This window comes from Lipotes vexillifer, unplaced genomic scaffold, assembly GCF_000442215.2.
Source record: "Lipotes vexillifer unplaced genomic scaffold, Lipotes_vexillifer_v1.1 scaffold327, whole genome shotgun sequence".
Lineage (NCBI taxonomy): Eukaryota > Metazoa > Chordata > Mammalia > Artiodactyla > Lipotidae > Lipotes > Lipotes vexillifer.
In genome coordinates this window covers 555,526-580,551 of record NW_006771143.1, presented here as the reverse complement: position 1 = coordinate 580,551, position 25,026 = coordinate 555,526, and the positions used below count along the sequence as shown (strand labels likewise).

At 36.3% G+C, this 25,026-nt stretch overlaps 1 protein-coding gene across 1 annotated transcript in view; it reads right to left on the bottom strand.

Moving 5' to 3' along the window:
• Positions 1–1,924: 1,924 nt before the first annotated feature.
• Positions 1,925–25,026, bottom strand: part of EIF3E (eukaryotic translation initiation factor 3 subunit E) — a 50,806-nt gene continuing 27,704 nt past the window's right edge. Inside the window, exons 8-13 of the mRNA XM_007446531.1 lie at positions 20,466–20,592; positions 19,537–19,638; positions 18,128–18,237; positions 3,614–3,716; positions 3,187–3,321; positions 1,925–2,106 (exon numbers count right to left, since the gene is read on the bottom strand). Coding sequence (XP_007446593.1) covers positions 2,068–2,106; positions 3,187–3,321; positions 3,614–3,716; positions 18,128–18,237; positions 19,537–19,638; positions 20,466–20,592 — 616 coding nt within the window. The 3' untranslated portion in view covers positions 1,925–2,067. The remainder of the gene's footprint in view (positions 2,107–3,186; positions 3,322–3,613; positions 3,717–18,127; positions 18,238–19,536; positions 19,639–20,465; positions 20,593–25,026) is intronic.

Below are 25,026 nucleotides of genomic sequence, written 5' to 3'. Positions count from 1 at the left end.
TATTTGCACAAACATTTCAGTGTTTCCAGGCATAAGTGAGGCACTCAAATGTTAGATTCCTTTTCTTTTCCTGAGGGTTATTTAGATATATATGTGTAAAAATGCCTGACACATAGTAAATGCTTAATAGTCACATACTAGCTTTCCTCCCTGCAGTTTTTACAGGTCCACTAAGACGTATTAAATAACTGTCAGACTTGCTTTTAATTGCTAGTGATATAACCACCTAGAGATCTTTGCTATTAACATGCCTTGGTTGAGCTATCTTAAGATAAAAAGTGAATATTAATGATACCTTTAAGAATGTTTTGCCCTTGGGTCACTGGTGAGGATGGAAACATAAGCATCTTAAACATTCTTCCCATTTCAACATAGCCTGAGTAATACATGGAACTTTATATAACTACTGCTCCATTTCTTATAGCTCTGTACTTTTGAGCCATGGAATTAGCTCCTACACATGAGGCAATGAGGGTCTGCTTCTATCTAGTTACTGATATGCCACCTTATGGTACTTTCTCTATGAACCTTGATCATTTTGTACTACAAGTGATCCTCTAAACTTGGCATTTTCACAACACTGGTTATAGATGAATCAAAAATTAGCATTTGGCTTACCTTGACCAGGAATCCTCCTAGCTTCAACACCTTTGGATTACAGTTTAGAAGAACCAATACCACAAACCACAGCACAAGGGCCAAATCTGGCCCTTATTCTCCAAATTTAACTGTATGTTGAGGGTGGCCTGACCAGGTGTCAAATAAAAGAACAGTATGCATGTATCTTTTATCTTTGTACCATTTGTTGAGAGCAGAAACAGAAACTTCCGTTGTGACTGAGTTTTAGTTCAACAATGAAAATGAAAAATCAAACCACTTCTAGGTAAAGGAGACCCAAACAGGGCTTTATATACTTCTTGAATATCTTAGGTGTCTATTTAACTCTGTGTGTTTGTGTGCGTGCGTGTGCGCACATGCACAAAATATTCAAGGAGGTATTTATAAAATTCAACTTATATTCCTATTTAAGTCTCTGTAGCTGCCTAGTGAGTGACTAAAGAGCCACTTTAAGGAATTAAGAAATAGCAGCCTTATTTGTTAATAGCCCCAAACTGGAAACCACCAAAATATCCTAAAATAGGTACACGGTTAAACAATCTGGTACATCAATGCCATGGAATACAACTTAGCAATAAAAAAAACAAACTACTGATATATATGGTAACTTGGATAAAGAGATCTCAAGGGCATTATGAGTAGAAAAAGCTAATCTCAAAAAAGTCACATATTGTATAATTCCATTGCTATAACATTCTCATGACAAAATTATATAGAGAGAGAACAGATGAGTGGTTGCCAGGGGTTAGAGCTGGTTGGAGTAGGTGTGACTCCAAAGGGGTAGCATGAGGGAGATCTTCATGATGATGATAGCTCTGTATCTTTTTCTTTCTTTTTTTTTTTTTTTGCGGTACGCAGGCCTCTCACTGTTGTGGCCTCTCCCGTTGCGGAGCACAGGCTCCCGACGCGCAGGCCCAGCGGCCATGGCTCACGGGCCTAGCCACTCCGCGGCATGTGGGATCTTCCCGGACCAGGGCACGAACCCGTGTTCCCTGCATTGGCAGGCGGACTCTCAACCACTGCGCCACCAGGGAAGCCCAGCTCTGTATCTTGACTGCAGCGATGGTTACCAAAAAAGTGATAAAATGGTACAGAGCTATTCACACCATTGTACCAATGTCAATAGCCTGGTTTTGATACTTGTATTATAGTAACACATGAGGAAAAAATTGGGACAAACTAGATTAAGGCTGCACAGGACCTCTCTGTACTATTTTTGCAACTTCCTGTGAATCTATAATTATTCCAAAATAAAAAGTTTTAAAAAAAATCACACACTTACATACACAAGGAAATATAATGACATAAATGAAACATAGCCAATTTTATTCAAATTCTCCAAAATTTATGCTATATATGTTAATTGTTTATAAAATGTTTCACCTTTGTATAATGGTTTTATTATTTCACCTTTCTTTTATAGTTTTTTCATTTTTTCTGTACAGTTCTTCAGTAGAAGCCAGAGTCCTGAGTTGCCCAGTTAGGAGCCTAAAATACACAAAGAGAAATCAACAGGGTGAAAAGAAATACTTTCTGAAAAGCCAGTTTCAAAAAAAAGTGATACTAGCAAAAGTTTTTTAGCAATACTCCTCCCAAACCATTCTCTAAGATTTTAACAACCTCTTCAATTACTAAATGCGAGGTGTCTCAGAACAACAACAAAACACACCAAAATACCATCTGATACAGTTTCTCACCAATTATAAAGTATGACAATGACAATATCACCAATATTATAACTAAAATCAATACAAATTGATTCTTAAGCATACAGAAACAACCATTACATAAAAGTTATTTTTCAGGCTCAGTTATTCTGGACTTGGATGGAAAAGGCAAGGACAATAATTTCCTAATTCTTCCTTCTCTTTTACAACTGAAGGACTATGCTAAGGACAAAATCTGATGCTAAAACTTCAATCAAATGAGATCTCTGAATGTGCCTCAACAGTTTCCTAAAAATGTCCTACCCTCCAGTTATACATAATCATAATGACTAAAGAGCATTAGAGGTAGTTTGGAATCCCAAAATTACAAGGCCATTCAAATTCCTTTAATATCTAATATGCAGGATTTCTACCAAAAAGGGGGATATATTTTTCTGACAATTAAATATGACTTTCAGATAAAATAAAAATTTATAAAATCAATTTATATAAGATCAACATTTTTACAGAAGTAGTTCTTTAGATTTACTGAATAAAAGGAAAATGAATTTCAAACACTTGAGAGATAACACATGTAAGTTATCATCTGCCAGTATCAAAATGATGTGTTGAAAACACTGAGGAAATGAGACAATGAAGGCACACAGGAAGGGTAAAAGAAAAATAACCCAATTATGGTAAAACCAGGAACACTTAATTTTTTTTGCTGCCTTAACTAACGCATAATACATCTAAGAGAAACCTTTTCCATTCAGTAATTTCTTAAATAAAATGTTTATACCCCCAACAAATACAGAATCAGATACAACCAAAATTAATTTGTTCTCAAATGAAGTCCATATAACAATTATATTACATTATTGCTAAATCCCAGACAGAAGAGAAGCTGTGTGGTTCTTACCTCTGATCTACTGTTCTGATTAAGTTTCTTCTCAATATTCATGGCCAACATCTGGCTTCTAAATGAAAGGCTTTTGGTCTTTTCAATCACTTGCTGATAGGGTGAGACTGCATTGTTACCCATAACCACATGACCCTACAATGAGACAGAGGGAAACTGATCCTGTAATGTTAACAACCAAGTTTCTCAGGTAAGTCATGAGGATGACATCACAACCTACATGTCTGTTGCAAATATTTTTATGCACAGAGATGACAATATTCACCCAACAACACAAAATAGGAGGTTGCTGTTGCCTTCAGAAAACTATTATACATTAAAACAGAAATTCTTAATAGAATAAACGTCCTAATAAAAACTTCTCCCCAAAGTATCAAATAATCAGCAACTGATATCTAGTATTTTGCACAGATAACATAATACTCACTAATTTAGAATCAATCTTGGCATCCAGTCTTGCATTTCTAATCAAATTTACAATCCACCTTTCAGCTTCTTCTGGAGTCATGTTCAGTTTATCTGCCAACATGCTAATGAAAAAAGAAAAAAATGACATTAACTGGGTCTAAGAACTTAGTTTCACATACATAGTCTTTGACCCATGCTCTGAATAGAAACTTTTAGGTACTTATGGGTCACCTTCTCTTAAATATTATGAGTCTTAAAAGTGCACTATTGATGTTTGTGCTATTATCTTGTATCATTCACAATCTATCTCATTTCACCAATCAGACTGTAAGATCCTTGAAGGTAGGGCCCCATATTCTGTATTACAGAAATCCTATTACAAGGAACATCAGTAGTAAAAATAATAAAATGTAACACGTAACTAAAACTCAGGGACGCTACATATGTTTGTTATAAATTCTAAGGACACTCCCTAGAACTAGAACACTATATAACCTAAATGGCCACTGAATTTAAGGGAAAAGAGACAGACACACATACACAGAAAACCCGAAAGGAGATGAGGAGGGAAAAAGATGACAGACACCAAGACCCTGATCTAAAGCCTCTGATGTCATCAACCAATCTGCATTTTCTAATTTATGGTCAGGTTGAAAAAGAGGCCACTGCAGAGCTTAATTTATCAGGACTAACACAAACACAAGCCTTGCTAGTAGGTAAGCCAGTCAGTCACCTGATGAAAGAGTATCTACATATGCATGTATAGTATTTAGAAGGATGGTATACATATATGCATATACACAGGTGTTAGACACAAACATTAACTGTCCCCTTTTACTTGTCTTCACTGAAGATATTGCACACTTGCTAGGCCTTCTAATGTTATCACTGGTTTAATGAAAAAAAAAAAAAAAACCTAGAATATCGGTAACAAAATAATTCCTTAGAATAATATAAACTAAAATTCCTGATCTGATTGCATTCCCAATTTTATAATATAAATATTCAAGACATTGCCAATCATATAATTATATAATGCCGGAGCTCCCAACCTAAAAGTAACCAATCAAGTTAATAAAAATACCTTTATGGGAATAATATAATCTGTGCTATCCCTATTTTATATGTTTATTGTCAAAGAGAAGAATTTCATTCAAAATGTAAAAATTAAGTTAGGCTATCAATAAAATCATTACACACTAAATTACAAACTAAAGCTATGAAGACAATCATTTAAAAGTTATTCCTAAAATATGCTTGATGTTAAAAACATCATGATGAGTATGAGCCAACTCAACCATAAAACTCCCTGGATTTACATGTCAAATTCTGTTGTCTGTCTGTCTATGGTCAATTTTGCTGTAAGTACACATTCTCAGCAAACACAAAGAACAATTAGTCCATGACTACTACTTCAATTTCATGATCAGGTTTCATCTTAGTCTCTTTGTCACTGCTCTCTAACCAAACCTTATTTTATTTAAGCTACTAGAAGTAGGGAAGTGTGTCATTTTACTGAAAGAACCAGGCATTTTTTTGACTAGGAAAAATTCCTGCAGCTGGTGTTTCCTGTGGCTTCCCAATAAACTCCTTGTGTTTCCTGCAGGTACTTGACTTAGGGATGTGTAAATTTCATTCTCCTGGGCTTCCCTGGTGGCGCAGTGGTTAAGAATCCGCCTGCCAATGCAGGGGACAAAGGTTCAAGCCCTGGTCCGGGAAGTTCCCACATGCCGTGGAGCAACGAAGCCCGTGCGCCACAACTACTGAGCCTGCGCTCCAGAGCCTGCAAGCCACAACTACGGATGCCCGCGTGCCTAGAGCCCGTGCTCCGCAACAAGAGAAGCCAACGCAATGAGAAGCCCACGCACCACAACGAAGAGTAGCCCCCGCTCTCCGCAACCAGAGAAAGCACGCACGCAACAAGGAAGACCCAACGCAGCCAAAATTAAATAAATAAATAAATTTCATTCTCTTCTGTGCTGCTGAAGTAAGCATCTGCCTAATACTTTTATCTGAAGCTGCTACTCTAAAGGTAAAGAACATATTTTCCAAAAGATATTATTTATCAACTCCTGTAACAATTTCTCTTTTGTATGTCTCCTGCATTCCCCCAAAATACAACTCTTTAAAGTGAGGTCAAGACCATTTTACTCTGAAAAGCACAAATGAAAACAATTTATACTGAATATATTAAAACTCCAATCTTCAAGATCTCTATATACTGCTTTTCAAAATAGACATGTTATTCCTAGTAGCTACTAATTGTGTATAGTTGGTTTTATACAGATATTTTTTAAATTATAATATAGAACCTGTTTATGCAGGCTGTTTACATAATTAAAATTATAATGAAACATTCAGTCTCAAGCCTAAGTTACTGATCACATTCCTCTTCTTGCTGCCTATATCAAACTGAGAAGTCCTATCAATTATCTCTTTAACCACTGCCTCTAATCTAAGTTCCCTACCAAACTACTCTCATCTTGAAAGACTCTCCTCTTCACCAACCAGACTAAACCTCTCTGTTCATTAAACATACCATGTTTTTAACCACTTCAGGACCTTTGCACATGCTGTGCCTTCTGCTTAAAAGGCTAATCCACCTTTTTCTTCACTAAGCTATGTGTTACATGGCTATCAGCTAAAACAGCACCCTCATCAGCCTTCCAAGACACCTCTGCCAATCATGACAGATCTGTTTGATGCTTTCATGGCCCCCTATTTTTTTCAGAGCATTCATAGAGCTGTAGTTGTTTTACTGAGTATCTGCTTTCATGAAAGACTGTATATGTACCCCAAGAGCATGCATCATAGCTTCTTTGTTCACTGCTATATATCCAGCAATTAGCACAGTCTACAGGAGGCAATTAAATAAATACTTTTTGTCTGATTCCTACCCTATCACTACCCTAGGGCTCCATTACTATTTCCTAATTTTCTAACTAATCTACCTCTCCTTAATCTATTTTACATAGTTGTCAGCTTAGTCCTAAAACCCAACTACCAATTTATTCCTAAATTCCTTTCAAATCTTTAATAGAGCCCTTCTACCAAAACAATAAAATTCAAACTTCCAAGTTTCTCTTTCATGGTTCTCTACAATTTAGCTACAATCTACCTTTCCAGCCTTCTCTTATTCTTCCTCATGAATACCACACACCAACCAAATCATTCATTCAACAAAATATGAACTATGTTAGATGTTTGTGACAACATACAGTCTGCTCCCCACTTTCATAAAGTTTAAAGCTGGAGACTGGGAAATAGGGGACAATCACCTAATACCCCAAATATATAAACTATTTTAATTGTAAGGATGAAAAAGTGGAAGGAGCTATGTGAGTGCAAAAGGGTTTAACCAGTTCCAGTCTGGAAGTTTGAGGACAGTTTAAGTAAAGAAATATTTAAGGTCAAATTTTAAGATAAAAGAAAGAAAATTCTATGCTGTATAACTCTACCTAGAATTTTCCATCCCTCTTTTTTCTTTACATACATATTCTAAGTCTCATATTCCATCATGGTTAGAGCAATCTGGCAACATGCATCAAGACCCACAAATGTCTGCATACTCTGACCCATAATCCCACTTTGGGGATTTACTGTTTTGCAATGTGCTTGTTGATCCTTTACTTTTAAATCAAGTCAAAGAAAAACTCGAAATAAGGTCCGAGAAGTATCAGTAAATTATTGATGGCATCTCAGGTTATCTAGGCTACCAATCACTCTGAGAATAAGTAAGAAAACGTGGCAATAATCCACTTTCTTTCAAGTAACAAGAAAATATACACAGTAAAAGTAATTCAATAATAGAAATCCTCAAAGTCCACAATTCTCTTACATTCTACTGATTTTATGAAAATATTAGTAAAGGTTTAAAAATAAAAATTTAATATCCTATTAAAGCTTAAAAAAACAAAAACTTGCCTTAAGCTATCCTATACCATGTTAATTTTGTATTTTTAAAATAATTTAGTTTATCAATAAATTAAAAGACAAAATGTATCAAAAGGCAGAATTTCTGAGAAAAATACCTAATTCAATCTAGGTTTCAAACACAGAAATAACTTCCAGATTATTTAGATTACACTAAAAATCTCAACCCTGTCAGTAGGCAGCTTAAAGAAGATACTTTAGGCTTAAAGACTTACATTTAAGACATGACACCATAAAACTCCCAGAAGATAACATAGGCAAAACATTCTCTGACATAAATCATACCACTGTTTTCTTAGGTCAGTCTCCCAAGGCAATAGAAATAAAAGCAAAAAACAAACAAACAAAAAATAACCAAATGGAACCTAATCAAACGTAAGCTTTTGCACAGCAAAGGAAACCATAAACAAAACAAAAAGACAACCTACTGACTGGGAGAAAGTATTTGCAAATGATGCGACCAACAAGGGATTAGTTTCCAAAATATACAAACAGCTCATACAACTCAATAACAACAACAAGAAAACAACCTAGTCGAAAAAATGGGCAGAAGACCTAAACAGACATTTCTCCAAAGAAGACATACAGAGATGGCCAATAGGCCTACGAAAAGATGCTCAACATTGCTATTTATTAGAGAAATGCAAATCAAAACTGCAATGAGGTACCACCTCACATCAGTCAGAATGGCCATCACTAAAAAGTCTACAAATAACAAATGCTGGAGAGGGTGTGGAGAAAAGGGAACCCTCCTGCACTGTTGGTGGGAATGTAAATTGGTGCAGCCACTAGAGAAAACAGTATGGAGGTTCCTCAAAAAACGAAAAAGAGTTGCCATATGATCCAGCAATCCCACTCCTGGGTATATATCCAGACAAAACCATAATTCAAAAAGATACATGCACCCCTATGTTCACAGCAGCAATACTATTCACAATAGCCAAAAACATGGAAACAACCCAAATGTCCAATGACAGATGAATGGATAAAGAAGATGTGGTATATAAACACAAAGGAATACTACTCAGCCATAAAAAAGAATGAAATAATGCCATTTGCAGCAACATGGATGGACCTGGAGATATCATACTAAGTGAAGCCAGACAGAGAAAGACAAATACCACATGATACCACTTATATGTGAAATCTAAAATACGACACAAATGAACTTATCTACGAAACAGAAACAGACTCAAGGACAGGGAACAGACTTGTGGTTGCTGAGGTAGAGGAGGGCTGGGGGAGGGATGGACTGGGAGTTTGGGATTAGCAGATGCAAACTATTATATATAGAATGGATAAACAACAAGGTCCTACTGTATAGCACAGGGAACTATATCCAATATCTTGTAATAAACCATAATGGAAAGAAATAAAAAAAGAATATATATACATATAACTGAATCACTTTGCTATACAGCAGAAATTAACACAACACTGTAAATCAACTATACTTCAATAAGATAAATTAAAAAGACATTTAAAATATTTTGTGTAAATCCCTTATTCCCATCTTTTAGTTGAAGAGTTCTCCTCCTCAAGTGACACAACAACATGATATTGAATATGTTAAGTCAGTAATACATAAGACCCCAAGTAGCCCAAGCAATCTTGAGAAAGAAGAACAAAGCTGGAGGCATCACATGCCTTGACTTCAAACTATATCACAAAGATACAGTAATCAAAACAGTATGCTACTGGCATAAAAAGAGACACAAAGATCCATGGAACACAATAGAGAGCTCAAACCCAAGCATTAATTTATTTATGACAAAGGAGGCAAGAATACACGATGGGAAAAGAACAGTCTCTTCAACAAACGGAGCTGGGAAAACTGGACAGCTACATGCAAACAAATGAAACTGGACCACTATCTCACACCATATACAAAAATTAACTCAAAATGAATTAAAGACTTGAACATTAAGCCCTGAAACCAGGGCTTTCCTAGTGGCACAGCGGTTGAGAGTTCGCCTGCCGATGCAGGGAACATGGGTTCGTGCCCCGGTCTGGGAAGATCCCACATGCTGCGGAGCAGCTGGGCCCGTGAGCCATGGCCGCTGAGCCTGCGCGTCTGGAGCCTGTGCTCCACAACGGGAGAGGCCCGCATACCAAAAAAAAAAAAAAAACCTGAAACCAAAAAAAAAAAAAAAAAAACACAGGTAGTAAGTTCCTTGACATAAGTCTTGGTGATGATTTTTTGGACCTAATACCAAAAACAAACCCCAAAGCAAAGGCAACAAAAGCAAAAATTAACATCAAACTAAAAAACCCCTGCACAGTAAAGGAAACCATCAATGAGAAGAAAAGGCAACCTACCAAATGGGAGAAATATTGCAAAATATTGTAAACCATGTATTTAAGGGGTTAATACCCAAAATACAGAAGGAACACATATAACTCAATATCAAAACAACAAGTAATTTGATTTAAAAATGGGCAGACGAGGGCTTCCCTGGTGGCGCGGTGCTTGGGAGTCCGCCTGCCGATGCGGGGGACGCGGGTTCGTGCCCCGTTTCGGGAGGATCCCGCGTGCCGCGGAGCGGCTGGGCCCGTGGGCCATGGCCGCTGAGCCTGCGCGTCCGGAGCCTGTGCTCCGCAAATGGGAGAGGCCGCAACAGTGAGAGGCCCGCATAGCGCAAGAAAAAAAAAAAAAAAAAAAAATGGGCAGACGATCTGAATATTTTTCCAAGGAACACGAAAAGGTGCTCAGCATCACTAATCATCAGAGAAATGCAAATCAAAACTATAATGAGATCTCTCACACCTGTTAGAATGGCTATTACCAAAAAGATAAGAAATAAGTGTTAGCATGAATGTGGAGAAAGGGGAACACTTGTGCACTGCTGGTGGTAAAGTAAATTGGTATAGCCACTATGGAAGACAGTATGTTAGTTCCTCAAACAATTAAAAATAGAACTATCATATGATCCAGCAATTCCACTTATGAATATTTATCCAAAGGAAATGAAAACACTAACTTGAGAAGATATACCTGAACTCATGTTCACTGCAGTATTATTTACAAAAGCCAAGACACAAAAGCAACCTAAGTGACCGTCAATGGATGATTGAAGAAAATGTGATACACACACACACACACACACACACACACACACACACACACACACACACAGAGGAATATTATTCAACCATTAAAAGAATGAAACCTTGCCATTTGTGACAACATGGAAAGAACTTGAGGGCATTATGCCAAGTGAACTAAGTCAGACAGAAAAAGACAAATACCATATGATCTCATTTATACGTGGAATCTAAAACAAACCAAAAATGCTCGTAGATATAGAGAAGAGATTGGGGAGGGCGGCGGGGACTGGGTGAAGGGTCAAAAGGTACAAACTTACAGTTACAAAATAAGTCACGGGATATAATGTACAGCATGGTGACTATAGTTTAGAGTAAATCTCATCACAAGAAAAAAAATTTGCAACTATGTGTGGCGATGAATGCTGACTACAGTTATTATGGTGATCATTTCACAATATATACAATATCAAATCATTATGTTGTACACCTGAAACTAATGTAATGTTTTGTTATATGTTAATTATATCTCAATTTATAAAAAGAAAACTACAACAAAAACTATCATTAATATCCTTAGCAAAATTAAAAACCACTGTAGTACTGCATTCATAAAATAAGAACAGAATGCTATAAAGGAAAAATATTCAGAGAAAAGAGTGACAGAGGGCTCTTGGAAATTAAAGAATAACATTAGAGATTTGTTGTTTTTAATCTACAGAAGATTTGAAAGATGTTGAGAAAATATCCCAGAATGTAGAACACAAAGACAAAAGTGATGGAAAATAGAGAAATGATAAGAAAATTGGAAGCCTGGTCCAGCAGGTCTAATACCTGAACAATAGAAGTTCCAGAAAGAATAAACAGTGAACATAAAGAAGAAAGAAATAATTCAAGAAAATTTCCCAGAACTGGAGAGCATGAGCTTGCAAATTAAAAAGGTCCTATATGAAGAATTAAAACAGACCTAAACTAAGGCCTATCATTGTAAAATTTCAGAGCAATGGGGACAAAAAAAAAGCTTCTTCCCCCCACATTTCTAGACAGGAGAACAAAACACCTGTATAAAAGATGAGGAACAAAAATGGCTTCTGACTTCTACAACAAAAGCTAGAAAGCAAGAGAATCACATCTTCAAAATTCTGGAGTAGTTTTCAAATGAGAATACCACTACTACTCAAGTATGAGAGTCAAATACACAATTTTAGATGTGAAAAAATTTACCTCCAAAGTACCCTTCCTTATAAAGCCGCTGAAGAATATGATAATTACCAAATATGATAATAAACCAAGAAAAAGGAAGGCATAATGTCCACGCAACTGGAGCACTATCGTAGTAGACAAGCTAAGGAAATCCCCAGAACAAATGACAAAGAGAGAGAAATATGCACCTGGCAGAAAGAGCAACGAGTCCAGATTTTTTTGAGGAAGATAAAACTAATAAAATAATCAATTTTCAGAAGAGATTTATAAACTGGCAAAGAATCTGAAGTAGAATTAATGAAAAAGACATTAGGAAGAACAATGAAGCAAATGAGGGAAAAGTGGCAATTATCAATTACATGGAAAATAAATACTGAATACTAAAACATACTACAGATCTACCTTATTTGAAATAAGGTACTAAGTTAACTTAGCACGTATTTGGTGCTAAGTTCAGAAATCAACACACAATTTATAAAAGAGTAAAAAGTTCAGAAAAAGTCCTATATATAAATGAGAATTAAAAATGTGATATGGGTGGCATTTCAAATAAGTGGGGGGAAGGATAGTTTTTCAATAAATCATATTGGCTAGCTATTGGGGGTGGGGGGAAGCTGTTCTCTATTCCCAAATAATCATTGATGGATTCAAATAGAAGAAATAAAGCCATTAAGGTCCTAGAAAAAAACATATAAATAGCATATAAACCTATTATGAGAAAGAACTTTTAAATAAAATACAAAATCCAGTACCATAAAGGAAAAGCCTAGTAACTTTGACTAAATAAAAATATAAATCATTCCTTTGGGAGGAAAAAAATAGAATCCTAAGTGCTATTTCAAGGCATAGAAAAAATAAGTATTTCATTCTCTATTCAATTTCATTAATAAAACATATTCAAGACTCTTAGCACAAAACCAGATACTTTTCTTCTTTCCGGGAAGTAATTAAGACCAGCGGTCCCACTTAAGCACATAAAATATATAAATCTAAATCTAGAGAACCAATTAGGCTTTCATCAACTCTAGGCTGATTGTCTATCAGGTTTTCAATGACTAATCTTTTAGACAGTCTCCCTTTTCTGAACCCTCCCATAGCCCCTGCCCTAATATTAGTATCTTAACAAATAAGGATTTGGGGTCCAGCATTTCACAGGCATATGAATTACCTGTTTAAATAACCTGGCTTTCCAAATTTTATTTGATAAGCACAATTTATTTCAAATAGTATTGACTTTAGCATTAAACTATGGAAACTCTGGCATGCTTTTCACTGAAGACTGTGGCTATTTAGCATATCCAAAGAACAGCAGTCTTTTATAACTGTATGCTATGACAACTAATTAAAAAATAAGTGTAAACTGTGTTTAACTGTAAGATTGGGAGGAAATAGGAGAAAGAAACCAGGAGAAAACTGAGAAAATGCTAAATTCTGTGTGTGACAAATGAAAATTCTCACTGAATTTTGCAACATTGCATTAGTCAATAAATGAGAGTATAGAGCTTCCCTGGTGGCGCAGTGGTTAAGAATACGCCTGCCAATGCAGGAGACACGGATTTGAGCCCTGGTCCGGGAAGATCCCACATGCTGCGGAGCAACTAAGCCCGTGCACAACTACTGAAGCCCGCAAGCCTACAGCCCAAGCTCCCAACAAGAGAAGCCACCACAATGAGAAGCCTGCGCACCACAACGAAGAGTAGGCCCTGCTCACCGCAACCAGAAAAAAGCCCACGTTCAGCAATGAAGACCCAGCGCAGCCCAAAATAAAAATAAATAAATTTTTAAAAAAGAAACTTCTGATTAAAAAAAGACAGTATATTACTTTATAGTTAACACAGAAATGCAGTGATAATGGCTGTTAAAACGATTTAATCTCCATCTGGAAACACACCTTTTTATTTCTAACATCAGGAAGTAAAATTAAGAATACAAATTGCTACATGGTAATAAAAACTTTAAGAAAAATATTAAGATCTAAAATGTTACTTAATAAAATAAGCAAAGTAGAATGACTTCATAACTTAAATGCAAGAGCAGTTGGCAAATACATACTTTTGTGAAAAGCCAAAACTAACCCCCATAGGGAAATTATATTAATGTATGCTCCAAAATGTTTATCATTCACATTCAAAATATTACTTCCATACTTTGCTTTTATCTACAATTGAAAACTGGTCCAAGAATTATTCTAGAACAGCTTTTAAATTTCAGACACACACCATATCTGATAAACTATTCGGCTATACTAAATTAAATCCCACCACAGTAATCTTTTTTGACAGATGTTGTATACTTTACGGTAAACAGATTCGAAACTTATCCTACAAATCTATAGGGTTGTATATAAAACCGATAAAAACATTCTTAATATGCATTTTTACGAAGATAAGACTATCACATGTGCTTACAGCCACTTAGTGAAGAATCCTATCAACAGAGAATGTTCCAAATCACAAATGGAAAGAGTTATTTAATAAACAACCATGCATTTTATAATACTGAATAGCATTTGATATGCATCTGCTGGGGGACAGAAAGGAAGACAGAGACAAATCTCCCCCGCCCAACCCTAGAAAAGATCGAATATCAAATAACTTTAAATTAATTAGCAGCAGAGATAGGCCAGCATAAACTAGTGAATGGAGTAATTTGTCATAATTAATATATGGTGGAAGAGTCTACTTAAATATATCCCATTTAGAGAATTATCAGAGTTCACTGAACCTTCAATCCAAATTATTCTGATTTTTCAATATACAAATAATGTCCATGTCATTCTAATTACTCTGTATTTTTCTTCAAAATGCCTATCATAATTTGTAATCTTATCTTTATTTAATATCTGTTTCTTCCTCTGGATTTTAAGCTCTAAGGCTATGCTCCAAGAGGCACTCATTCACATCTGTAATATTTTCTTCTTCAACAACTGTACTAGTTACACTGCTCTTAACTAATTATATCTTAATGTATATCATATGTATTTATCCTCTTTAGAAAGCTGAACACTGGGCTTCCCTGGTGGCGCAGTGGTTAAGAATCTGCCTGCCAATGCAGGGGACACGGGTTCGAGCCCTGGTCTGGGAAGATCCCACATGCCGTGGAGCAACAAAGCCCATGTGCCACAACTACAGAGCCTGCGCTCTAGAGCCCCACGGGCCACAACTACTGAGCCCATGTGCCACAACTACTGAAGCCCGTGCACCTAGAGCTCGTGCTCCGCAACAAGAGAAGCCCCACCGCAATGAGAAGCCTGAGCACCGCAACGAAGAGTAGCCCTCGCTCACCACAACTAGAGAAAGCCCCCGCGCAGCAACGAAGACCCAACGCAGCCAAAAATAAATAAAATAAAAATAAATAAAAGCGAATCATATTTAAAAAAGAAAACTGAACACTATCTTTTAAAAATTTTGCACATTCTTGAAATGACAAAATTACAGAAATGGAGAACAGATGAGTGGTTGCCAGGGGTTAGAGAGGTGGGAGGGAAGTGGGTATGGCTATTAAAAGAGCAATTTGAGGAACCCTTGTGGTGACAGAAATGTTCTGTATCTGAATATATCAACAACAATAATGATGGCTGTGATATTTTACTATGGCTTACAAAATGTTACCATCGAAGGAAACTGTGTAAAGGGCATAGGGGATCTCTTCATTATTTCTTACAACTCAAGGTGAATCTATTATCATCTCAAAATAAGAAGCATAATTTAAAAAAAGAAGTTTTGCATCAGAGTTACTTAGAGGAGCTTTGAAAAATACAGATGCTGAGATCTCCCCCTCCCCACTCTGAGAATGTTTCATTTTTGGGGGGTTGGACCTGGGAAGTTTTAAACCAGATTCTCAAGCCTTGATCCCAGAGATTCTGATTCAGAAGGTCTGGGGTAAAGCCAGAAAATCTATTCTTCTTAAGTTTAAGTTGTTGGTGGTTTTTTAAGTTCTCCAGATGATTCTGATGTACAGCTAGGTTTAAAAATCTCTGGACTAGAGAACAATAATTTTTTCTATGGATTGTTTGAAGGTAAACATTAGCTATTTTGGTCATTATCATGGATTCCAAGTCCTTGGGGTCTGAATTAAGACATTTGTTGTACTTATAAAAGCCCAACTTAGATGCTTAACATAATTTTCAGCCATATTCCTAACCCATTAAAGCAGCTCTAAAAACATGAAGGGGGCTTCCCTGGTGGCGCAGTGGTTGAGAACCTGCCTGCCAATGCAGGGGACAGGGGTTCGAGCCCTGGTCTGGGAAGATCCCACATGCCGTGGAGCAACTAGGCCCGTGAGCCACAGCTACTGAGCCTGCGCGTCTGGAGCCTGTGCTCTGAAACAAGAGAGGCCATGACAGTGAGAGGCCCGCACACCGCGATGAAGAGTGGCCCCCGCTCGCAGCAACTAGAGAAAGCCCTCACACAGAAACGAAGACCCAACACAGCCCAAAATAAATAAATTAATTAATTAATTAATTTTTTTTTTTTTTTTTAAAAAAAAACATGAAGAAGCATAGCCCCCTGGACTGAGCCTATTGGCCACGTGCTCTCCACTATCACCCCATAAACCTTACAACCTGAGATCTCACTGTTACTCTAAAAAGAATTATTTCTTTGTTCACATGAAGCTATACTTTATGCTCTGCCTCTACCTTCTTAATTCATTATATACTAAAAATATTAAATCACTGGTTTTTCACTTCATTACCCTAGCAGGCTATAATTATGTGCCTAAAAAAAACTGGTGACCTGATGCAATGATTCTCAATCCTGATGTGCTTTGGAATTATCACCCTAAATGGAACAGCATAGTAGCCCTATTTATTACACAGCAATAGCATAGCATACACAGAAAATCTGACTCAGAAAGTTCACAGTTGCTTCAGGGAATCTCTTTGTAAAATAAAAATCAAAATTCTACAGATTTTGCACAAAAAAATTAAACACTGTCTTATGGTTTCCATCTTTATCCTCTGGCTCAAGTGATAAACTAATGACAAATTAGTCTAAATCTGCTGTTTCTAAAAATATCAATTGCTCACAATGAAAAAGAAAGAATTTATAATGAGGGTGAAGACAATGAATGTCAGAGAGCTATTAGCTGCGGCTCTTTCATTAAATAAGCCCTAAGCTGCTTAATGCCTCGGAGCCTTCGGTTTCTCAGCTATAAACAGGGAGTTACAAAACAAAGGAGTTGTACTGAATCAGTGTTTTGTAAAATTGGGTTTCCAGAGTCAGTCGTATGGTTCCATAGAGTCAGGAGGAAAGCTGAATAGAGGTACAGGCTAAACAAGGTGAAGGGGCTCTTATTTTATCTGCATATATGTATACATAAATATGTATACTCATACACATAACACTGCATTTCACAATGAATGACATTTTAGGAATTGCCATGTATTCTTTACGAGAATCAGATTTGTAAAATTATATGTCTGCTAGCTAAAGTACTACTAAAACAGGTCAAGGCTTCAACTACCATAGAAAAAGCCTCACACTCACACTGTAATTCTAACTCTGAGTAACCACTTCAATGACAATCCACTAAAATTAGGCAAGCAAGTATGGATGCCTTAGCAAAAACAAACGGCACTAAAGAAAAACTTTGGTCTACATACAATTCTTAAGAGGCAAACATTAAAGTAGTTTAGTTTTTAAACATTAAGGAGCATTTACCGTTCGACTTCATCTGTGGCCAAAGGGCACTGTTGTTTTTCAAATTCTAATATGTAAAATTAGTTTCTAATAGGTTATGTAAGTTTCACAATTTTTTCCTAATAATTTCCTCACACAAGAGAAAATTCCAACTGAAATTCACCATAATTTTTCCATGTTTCAACATTTTAGGATGTCACAAGAGTTTACTATATGAGAATTCAAATATATAATTAAATAAAACAAATTCAATTAACTGAAATGATTACCAAATGTGGTCTTTTCAACAGCATTTCTAATTTACTAAGGACTAACTCCTTATTTGAACCCCTGTTAAAAACCATTCTAAAACTGGTCACTGCTCTTTTCTCCCTACGTAATGGTATAATAGTATTATTTTAAAAGGTAACTCTTTAAAAAGGTAACTGACAATCATAATACTGCCTTGAAGTTATCATTTTCAAAATTCATGCTTTGCCACACACATGGAAACTAAAGAAGATAAAGAAGGACTGTAGCACCCCGGAATTCAAACAAAAGCTAGGATTTTTAATAAATTACTAGAACAATGTTTCCTTTTTCTTCTAAAGCAAAGAGAAATAAAATAAAAATCCAATTAACTGGAATCCTATTAAGTATAACTTTACAATAAATGAAAATTTACAGGAATTTAGAAGTAGAAAATACAAATCAAATCAGAGTGCTCTTACTTAATGCTGATACATTGATGGATGCGACAAAAAGTCTCAAATATGAAGAGACGGGCATTTTCAATGAAATCCTCAAGACAAGCCACCAAGAAGAAATCATTCACTAGCACCTATGCATATAAAAAAAAGAAAAAATTAACGGTGCTGACAAGCAATTTTGAAAAATTTGTCACAAATACTTTCTTTGTGCTTTACTCATTATTCCATTCACGATAATTCTCTCATCTATCACAAGTTGTACACCACAGCACTTTCTAGAACACTATATTCAAGTCTCTAACAATTTAACCAAGAAGTAAACGAATGCTACAGGAAAAAGAGCTAAGAACTGTACTCTTTCCTTGTTCCATTGATGACTTGAGCAATCTTGTGACAAAGCAGCTTTGTCCTGTCTCTATCCTACATAAATGCTCTGTAGATAACATATTTCCAGCTATTTAAGATAGTTACAAATGGACTAAAGATATGCATATTTTTGTGATAGTAAGTAGACTTGAAAATCTACAAAAGAAAAAAATTCAAAGGGTGACACCTATTCCACAGATGGTATTATACTTAGAAGAGAATATTCTAACTTCAAGAATAGCAACCAAGTGCCCCACTGCCTTGGCAAGGCCTAGATACTTAGTATTACAATATACACCAATATTTAATAATGTCACATTTCACTGCAAGTACACAAGTTATTAAACTGGATTCTAATTTTGTCCAATGTTTGAAAATCACCTCTAAAGGTATACTTACATAATTTCCTTTTCCTTAGACAAATAAGATCTAAGTCCTTCAACAAACTCTTCAAATTTTTGTGCTAATATCTGGGTCCAAAAATGAAACTGACAGCTAGTAACTTGTAGATTTGGTAAATGCCTTTAACAGGTAAATTCTTAGTTTCTCAAAACTTGCAAACTAAGTTATTCAAAAAAACCCATAAATCTAACTCTTTCAGTTGCTCTCACAGAACTTTAGTTTCTACCAACTAACAGAAGACATTGTAGTTAAAAAATTCACACTCTTAGCTTGACTGATTTATAGCAAATGATAAATACAATCATGAGAAAAATTCTGAAGATAGGCCTGCTTACATAACACACTGGAATTACAGCTGTGATGGAAAATTCCATATAATCTTGCCCATACGTATAAAATATTTCACATATTTACTCATTCAGGATAAGACATGTGTGAATTTATAAAGCCCCCATGTTTTAACAAACTGTCCTAACAAAAGGGATAGACTCAGGCATAAGATTGAAAATGTCTTCAGCCCAGCACATTTCTAAATAATCTGCATATTAAGATTAATAAACATTTCTGATATAATCACTTTAATAAAACCCTGCAAGGTTAACTTTTATAATATTCAAAATTTTAAGAATATTATTAATTTGTAAGTAAAAATTTGTACTTACTGATTCACATTCCCTTAGCTTTTTCTGAGCCCCATCAAAGTCAAAGTTAACATATAAGCATTCAACAAACTCTGTAATTGGGTCTTTATATGTGTAAGACTCCTGTAAAATTAAGTCAAAGGTTAAGTTGGATCTGATTCAACACTGTTTAGTAGACTGTCCCCAGAATAGCCCAATCTTCCTATTTTCTCCTCCCTTACCATTAATTTCTAACAAATTACCTAGTATTTTCTTCTCAAAGCAATTGCTCATATCCTGATTGCAGGCCACACCTTAACCTTATAATGCCTTCTAGACCAAGTTCTCTAAATTCTCATCCTAGAACCATTCCAAAAGCTTTCAAATTCCTCTACTGCCAAAAGTCTCCCTTAGTTAATAAACAGTGATGAACTTCTCCAAGTTAAAGGGTATTCATATCTTTCAGGATAAAACTGTCTTTTTGTACTTAAATTATTCTTAGATCAAATAAATGTTTAAGTTCTTTTTTAACCTATAGTTATTGCTAAGAAAATCACTAAAAATCAATCAGTAGGGCTATAGCTTTTGTACAACTTGGGGACTATTAAAATTATATTCTATGTAAAGATCACTACTCTGGAACTATGCAGGTAGTGACCTTCCAACAAAAAGTTCCAAACTCCAGATCTCCTTCACCCTTTGCAATAAGAGCAACACTAATACACAGTGCATATTAAGTATCTAACTAGCAGAGAGCAGTATTCATTCATATCACATCTACCATAAGTATGTCATGAACTTAAAGTAGTATATGCCCATTTGGGGTTCTTGGGCTCTTTCCTCTTCATGTATACTTCCCTCCTATTTTTAAACATTTTTACCTTAAGATCTAAGAGTCCTACTTTTTCAGAAAAAGAGGTTAGACTTAAAGTTTAGGCACATTTTAAAAATCAATAGATTTTAGTTTTTACCTGTTGAATAACTTTAACCAGATCTTTTAGCACTTGCCGGCGTTTTCGGACATCTTTGTTTGTTATGACTGCTGTGGTCAAATAGCGGAGAATATGTGGACACATTGTCTGAATTGCATTAAGATACCTAAGGTAAAAATATAAAAGTTACTTAATATTAATCACTTACCCAGTATTTTTAGATCTATAATCACCTGTGATTAAAAAAAAAACACTTGGGGCTTCCCTGGTAGTGCAGTGGTTAAGAATCCGCCTGCCAATGCAGGGGACACAGGTTCGAGCCCTGGTTGGGGAAGATCCCACGTGCTGTGGAGCAACTAAGCCCGTGTGCCACAACTACTGAGCCTGTGAGCCACAACTAGTGAGCCCATGTGCCACAACTACTGAAGCCTGCGCGCCCAGAGCCCGTGCTCCACAACTAGAGAAACCACCACAATGAGAAACCCACGCACTGCAACAAAGAGTAGCCCCCACTCGCCGCAACTAGAGAAAGCCCGTGCGCAACAAAGAAGACTCAATGCAGCCAAATATTAAAAAAATAAAGTTATAAAAGAATAGAAATAAAACACTTGAGCAGCCCATTAGATTGCACTGTTTCAGAAAAGTAGGATTGCAAAAACTTAAGAATGAATACTATAAAGAAGCGGTTCACAACCTTTTTGGCACCAGGGACCAGTTCTGTGGAAGACAATTTTTCCATGGGAGGGTTGGGGGGGGGAGTTGGTGTGGTTCAGGTAGTAATGTGCTCGATGGTGGGGAGGGTTCAGGCGGTAATGCGAGCGCGATCGGGAGTGATGGGGAGTGGCAGATGAAGCTTTGCTTGCTTGCCCACCACTCACCGCCTGCTGTGCAGCCCGGTTCCTAACAGGCCGAGGACGGGTACCAGTCTGCAGCCTGGGAGTTGGAGACCCCTGCTGTAAGGGCCATCTCCTCCAAGAAAAAGTCTAAATGATGAGAATGCCAGCTGGTATTTCCCAATTTGGAGTGAGATGACAGACTCACTTAAGAGGTAAATAATCCTATTAACATTGTTGAATAAGAGGATTTTGCAAGGCCCTTATACATGCTGTCAGTCTGTTTCAAAAGATTTCATTTCCCTAGAAGAACAAATGTGTGAAAACCTATGTGCAAAAAAACACTACTCAATTAAGAGAATCAGGCACTCAACGCAAATTAAAGAATTAAAAAAATAATTTCAGGGGATGAAAGACTGGAAACTATTTTGATGATCCCCAGCTGGCTACCCTCTGTCATTCAGTGTTTATCCTGTGTTTCTCCTGCTCAATTTCCTATATAGCTCCCCAATTTTTATCCAGTAAGAACCTCTGAGCACCAGGTACTATGCCAAGCTTGGAAACATTTGTCAATAAAGTCCATTTCTCTTAGTTAAATCTTCAAGTCCCAAAGTACCCATCCAGATCCATCTCCCACCACACCACCACTGACTGCCTCTTGCTTCCCTCACTTCTTAAAACTCACTCCATATGGACTGCTCTCCCAAACACATCCCTCTAAAGGCCTAAATTCTAGCCATCCTTCAAGGTCCAGCTCAGATACCTTATCTTCCAAGTTCTCCCAGACTGTAATGTTAATAAATCTTTATACTTTGTCATATTGCAGATTCCCCATAAAATGCTGTTTGAACTCTTTAGAGGACCCCAGAATCTGATAGTAACCTAACACTTAAATAAAATCTAGTCCCACTTAGCCCTCCCTAAATTTCCTCTAAAAAAGGTAAGGTATAAAAATAATCAACACTCACTTGAGAATAAAACAATTTCTAAGAAAAGATAACTACACAAATCAGCTAAAAGTTTCATTATCTGAAAAATTAAGCCTGAGTTTTAGGCAGAAAATTTTAAATGCAATGTTCACTCAGTACAAGTGATTGCCTCAATACTCTTATCAGAGACATCATGTACAGCAGAGCATGACTGGTGTTCTTAATCAGTTTTGAAGTAGGTAATTTTAGTAGGCATTTATGAAACTCATTCATAGATTTATCCATACAAAATAAAAAACTGTAAGTTTATTTTATATGATGTTAAACATTTATTTTTACTTATCCTTTCTCTGTATCCTTGCAGCATGTGTAACTTCACTGTTTTTATTGGAGAATGACTTCCTTAAAAAATCATCTCTCTTATGTGAGTATATGGTAGGGGTTAGCAAAATTTTTTGTAAAGGGCAGATAATGAATATTTTAGGTTTGCAGGTCGAGAGGCAAGATTGAGAATATTAATCAGGTACCTAAATAACAAGAAAACAAATTTCCAAAATATTTTACTGACAAAACGCAAAATATAATAGTTGACTATAATTTTTTATAATTCAGGTCTACTAATGAGAAGAATAAAATTCCTTTAATAGGGTAACTGTGCTTAACTGTGTTCAAAGTTAGAGATCCCTATCACTAAAATTTATTGCAAATGTTTATCTGTTAATGCTGATCTGTAATGAGATTTTACATATCTGACCTCTGATATCAACTGATAAGATTTTAACTGAGCATATTTATCACTTGGAAGGCTTTTATGGAAGGCTTTTACAGAATTCTGTTAAGTTCTGCTTTTGATACTGCCTTTTAGTATATCATTACACTGCAGATAAATTGCTTCTGATTCAATTGCACAGTTAAATGAATTTTCAAATACAGAAATTTCCTTTGTATTGGGTTGGCAAAAAGGTTCAGTTTTTCTGTAAGATCTTACAGAAAAACTCGAATGGACTTCTTGGCCAACCCAATACTTCCAATAAGGTCTAAAACTTTCTGGAATTGTAACTTGAGCCCAAAAAACGTGTCCACTACAAACGTGTGTGGGAATGAGAGTCTCATTTCTTCTTTTAACTTTTGAAAGAATGGAAAATGTATAAAGCAGCTGGACATAGGATTTATGCTATGTTAGGCATTATCAAAGTGACTACCAGAGTATAAGTTTTGCATATAAGTACTGTTCCGATTTGTAATTTTAGGTAGAATTCAGAAACATTATCAAGTCTATAGCTTAACTTCCAGAGACATTCATGGCTTGATAATAGTGGTTGAGGGCAATTTTTCGTTCAGGAAAATTTCAATCTTGCCCCAACCTCAAAAAAGTCACAACAAAACTTTGCCACTGCAAAGCCATCCTATCACTGTGGTAGCAGGAAAAATCAAGATATTCTATTGATCTGACAAAAATTCATGGACTGAGAACAGTTAAGTCCACGATAGCAAATGAAGTTCACTGTTGACACTAATGGTTCAGTAATACACCATGGATTCAAGAATTTTCCCCACAAAGTACCTGGAAATGAACAATGCAATGGATAACTATAGGCTTTGAACACCTCACATTTTCACAAGCTTTGTAAATCTGTTCAACTAATAAGTATTTTTCTCCTCCACACATATTTGCCACCAAAAGTTTTAACACATCTTAGCAGATTCCACTTCAGGCTGTACTAAATTAGTGTTTCTTCAACTTTGAAAACATTTTCACCTGTAGTTGTTCCACAGACCGTTCATAGAGGCACGTTCTTCAGTCACTTCAAATCCGTCACTGACTCCTCAAGCCAACAACTAGCCATATAGGTAAACATCTCTCAACTCATCAAGAGCCCAGGAAAACCACTAAAAATCATATACTTTATATTTTAATTGACTACTGATGCTGCTCCCAATATTTTCAATTCTGAGAAGCTGTTCTCACCAAAAGGCTAAAAGTTTTAGACAAGTTCATTTTTTCTGGACATATTTCTTTGGCCACTGCAACTGAACAGAATTTAACAAAATCACCACTGGTAAATGGCTTTCCTTATCTGGTTAACAAAAGAGCCGCTCAGAAACTTACTTTGGTTGAAGCCTCATTTTCATTAATTTTTGTGAGGAAATTCTGCTGTGATGAGATATTCTGTTTTAAATTTCCTAATTTTTCTGACAGTTGCTTTGTAATCAGTTGGGAATATTGTAATGAGTGCTTACAGTCTGGTTATGTAGATGTATACTGTATTCTCTTAGCATATCTACATTGTCAGTTCAATGCTTTGCTTTCTAATTTGAAACAAAATAATTCCCATTGCACTGTGCCTTAAAATTTAAGCACGTTTGGTACTTCCCTGGTAGCACAGTGGTTAAGAATCCGCCTGCCAATGCAGGGGACACAAGTTCGAGCCCTGGTCAGGGAAGATCCCACACGCTGCGGAGCAACTAAGCTAGTGCACCACAACTACTGAGCCTGCACTCTAGAGCCCATGAGCTACAACTACTGAAGCCCGCGCACCTAGAGCCCGTACCATGCAACAAGAGAAGTCACCACAATGAGAAGCCCGTGCACTGCAAGGGTAGCCCCCACTTGCTGCAACTAGAGAAAGCCTGCGCACAGCAACAAAGACCCAACGCAGCCAAAAATAAATAAATTAATACATTTATTAAAAAAAAACATTTAAGCACATTTGAGTCCACTTTTCTAAAAGAAGTAAAATGTTGCAGTATAGTAATACACATGGCACTTGAAACTTTGTCCAGGTACAAGAGCAGCGTCACTGGGATTCAAAGTGCACTGAGTAGCAGAGTGAGGCA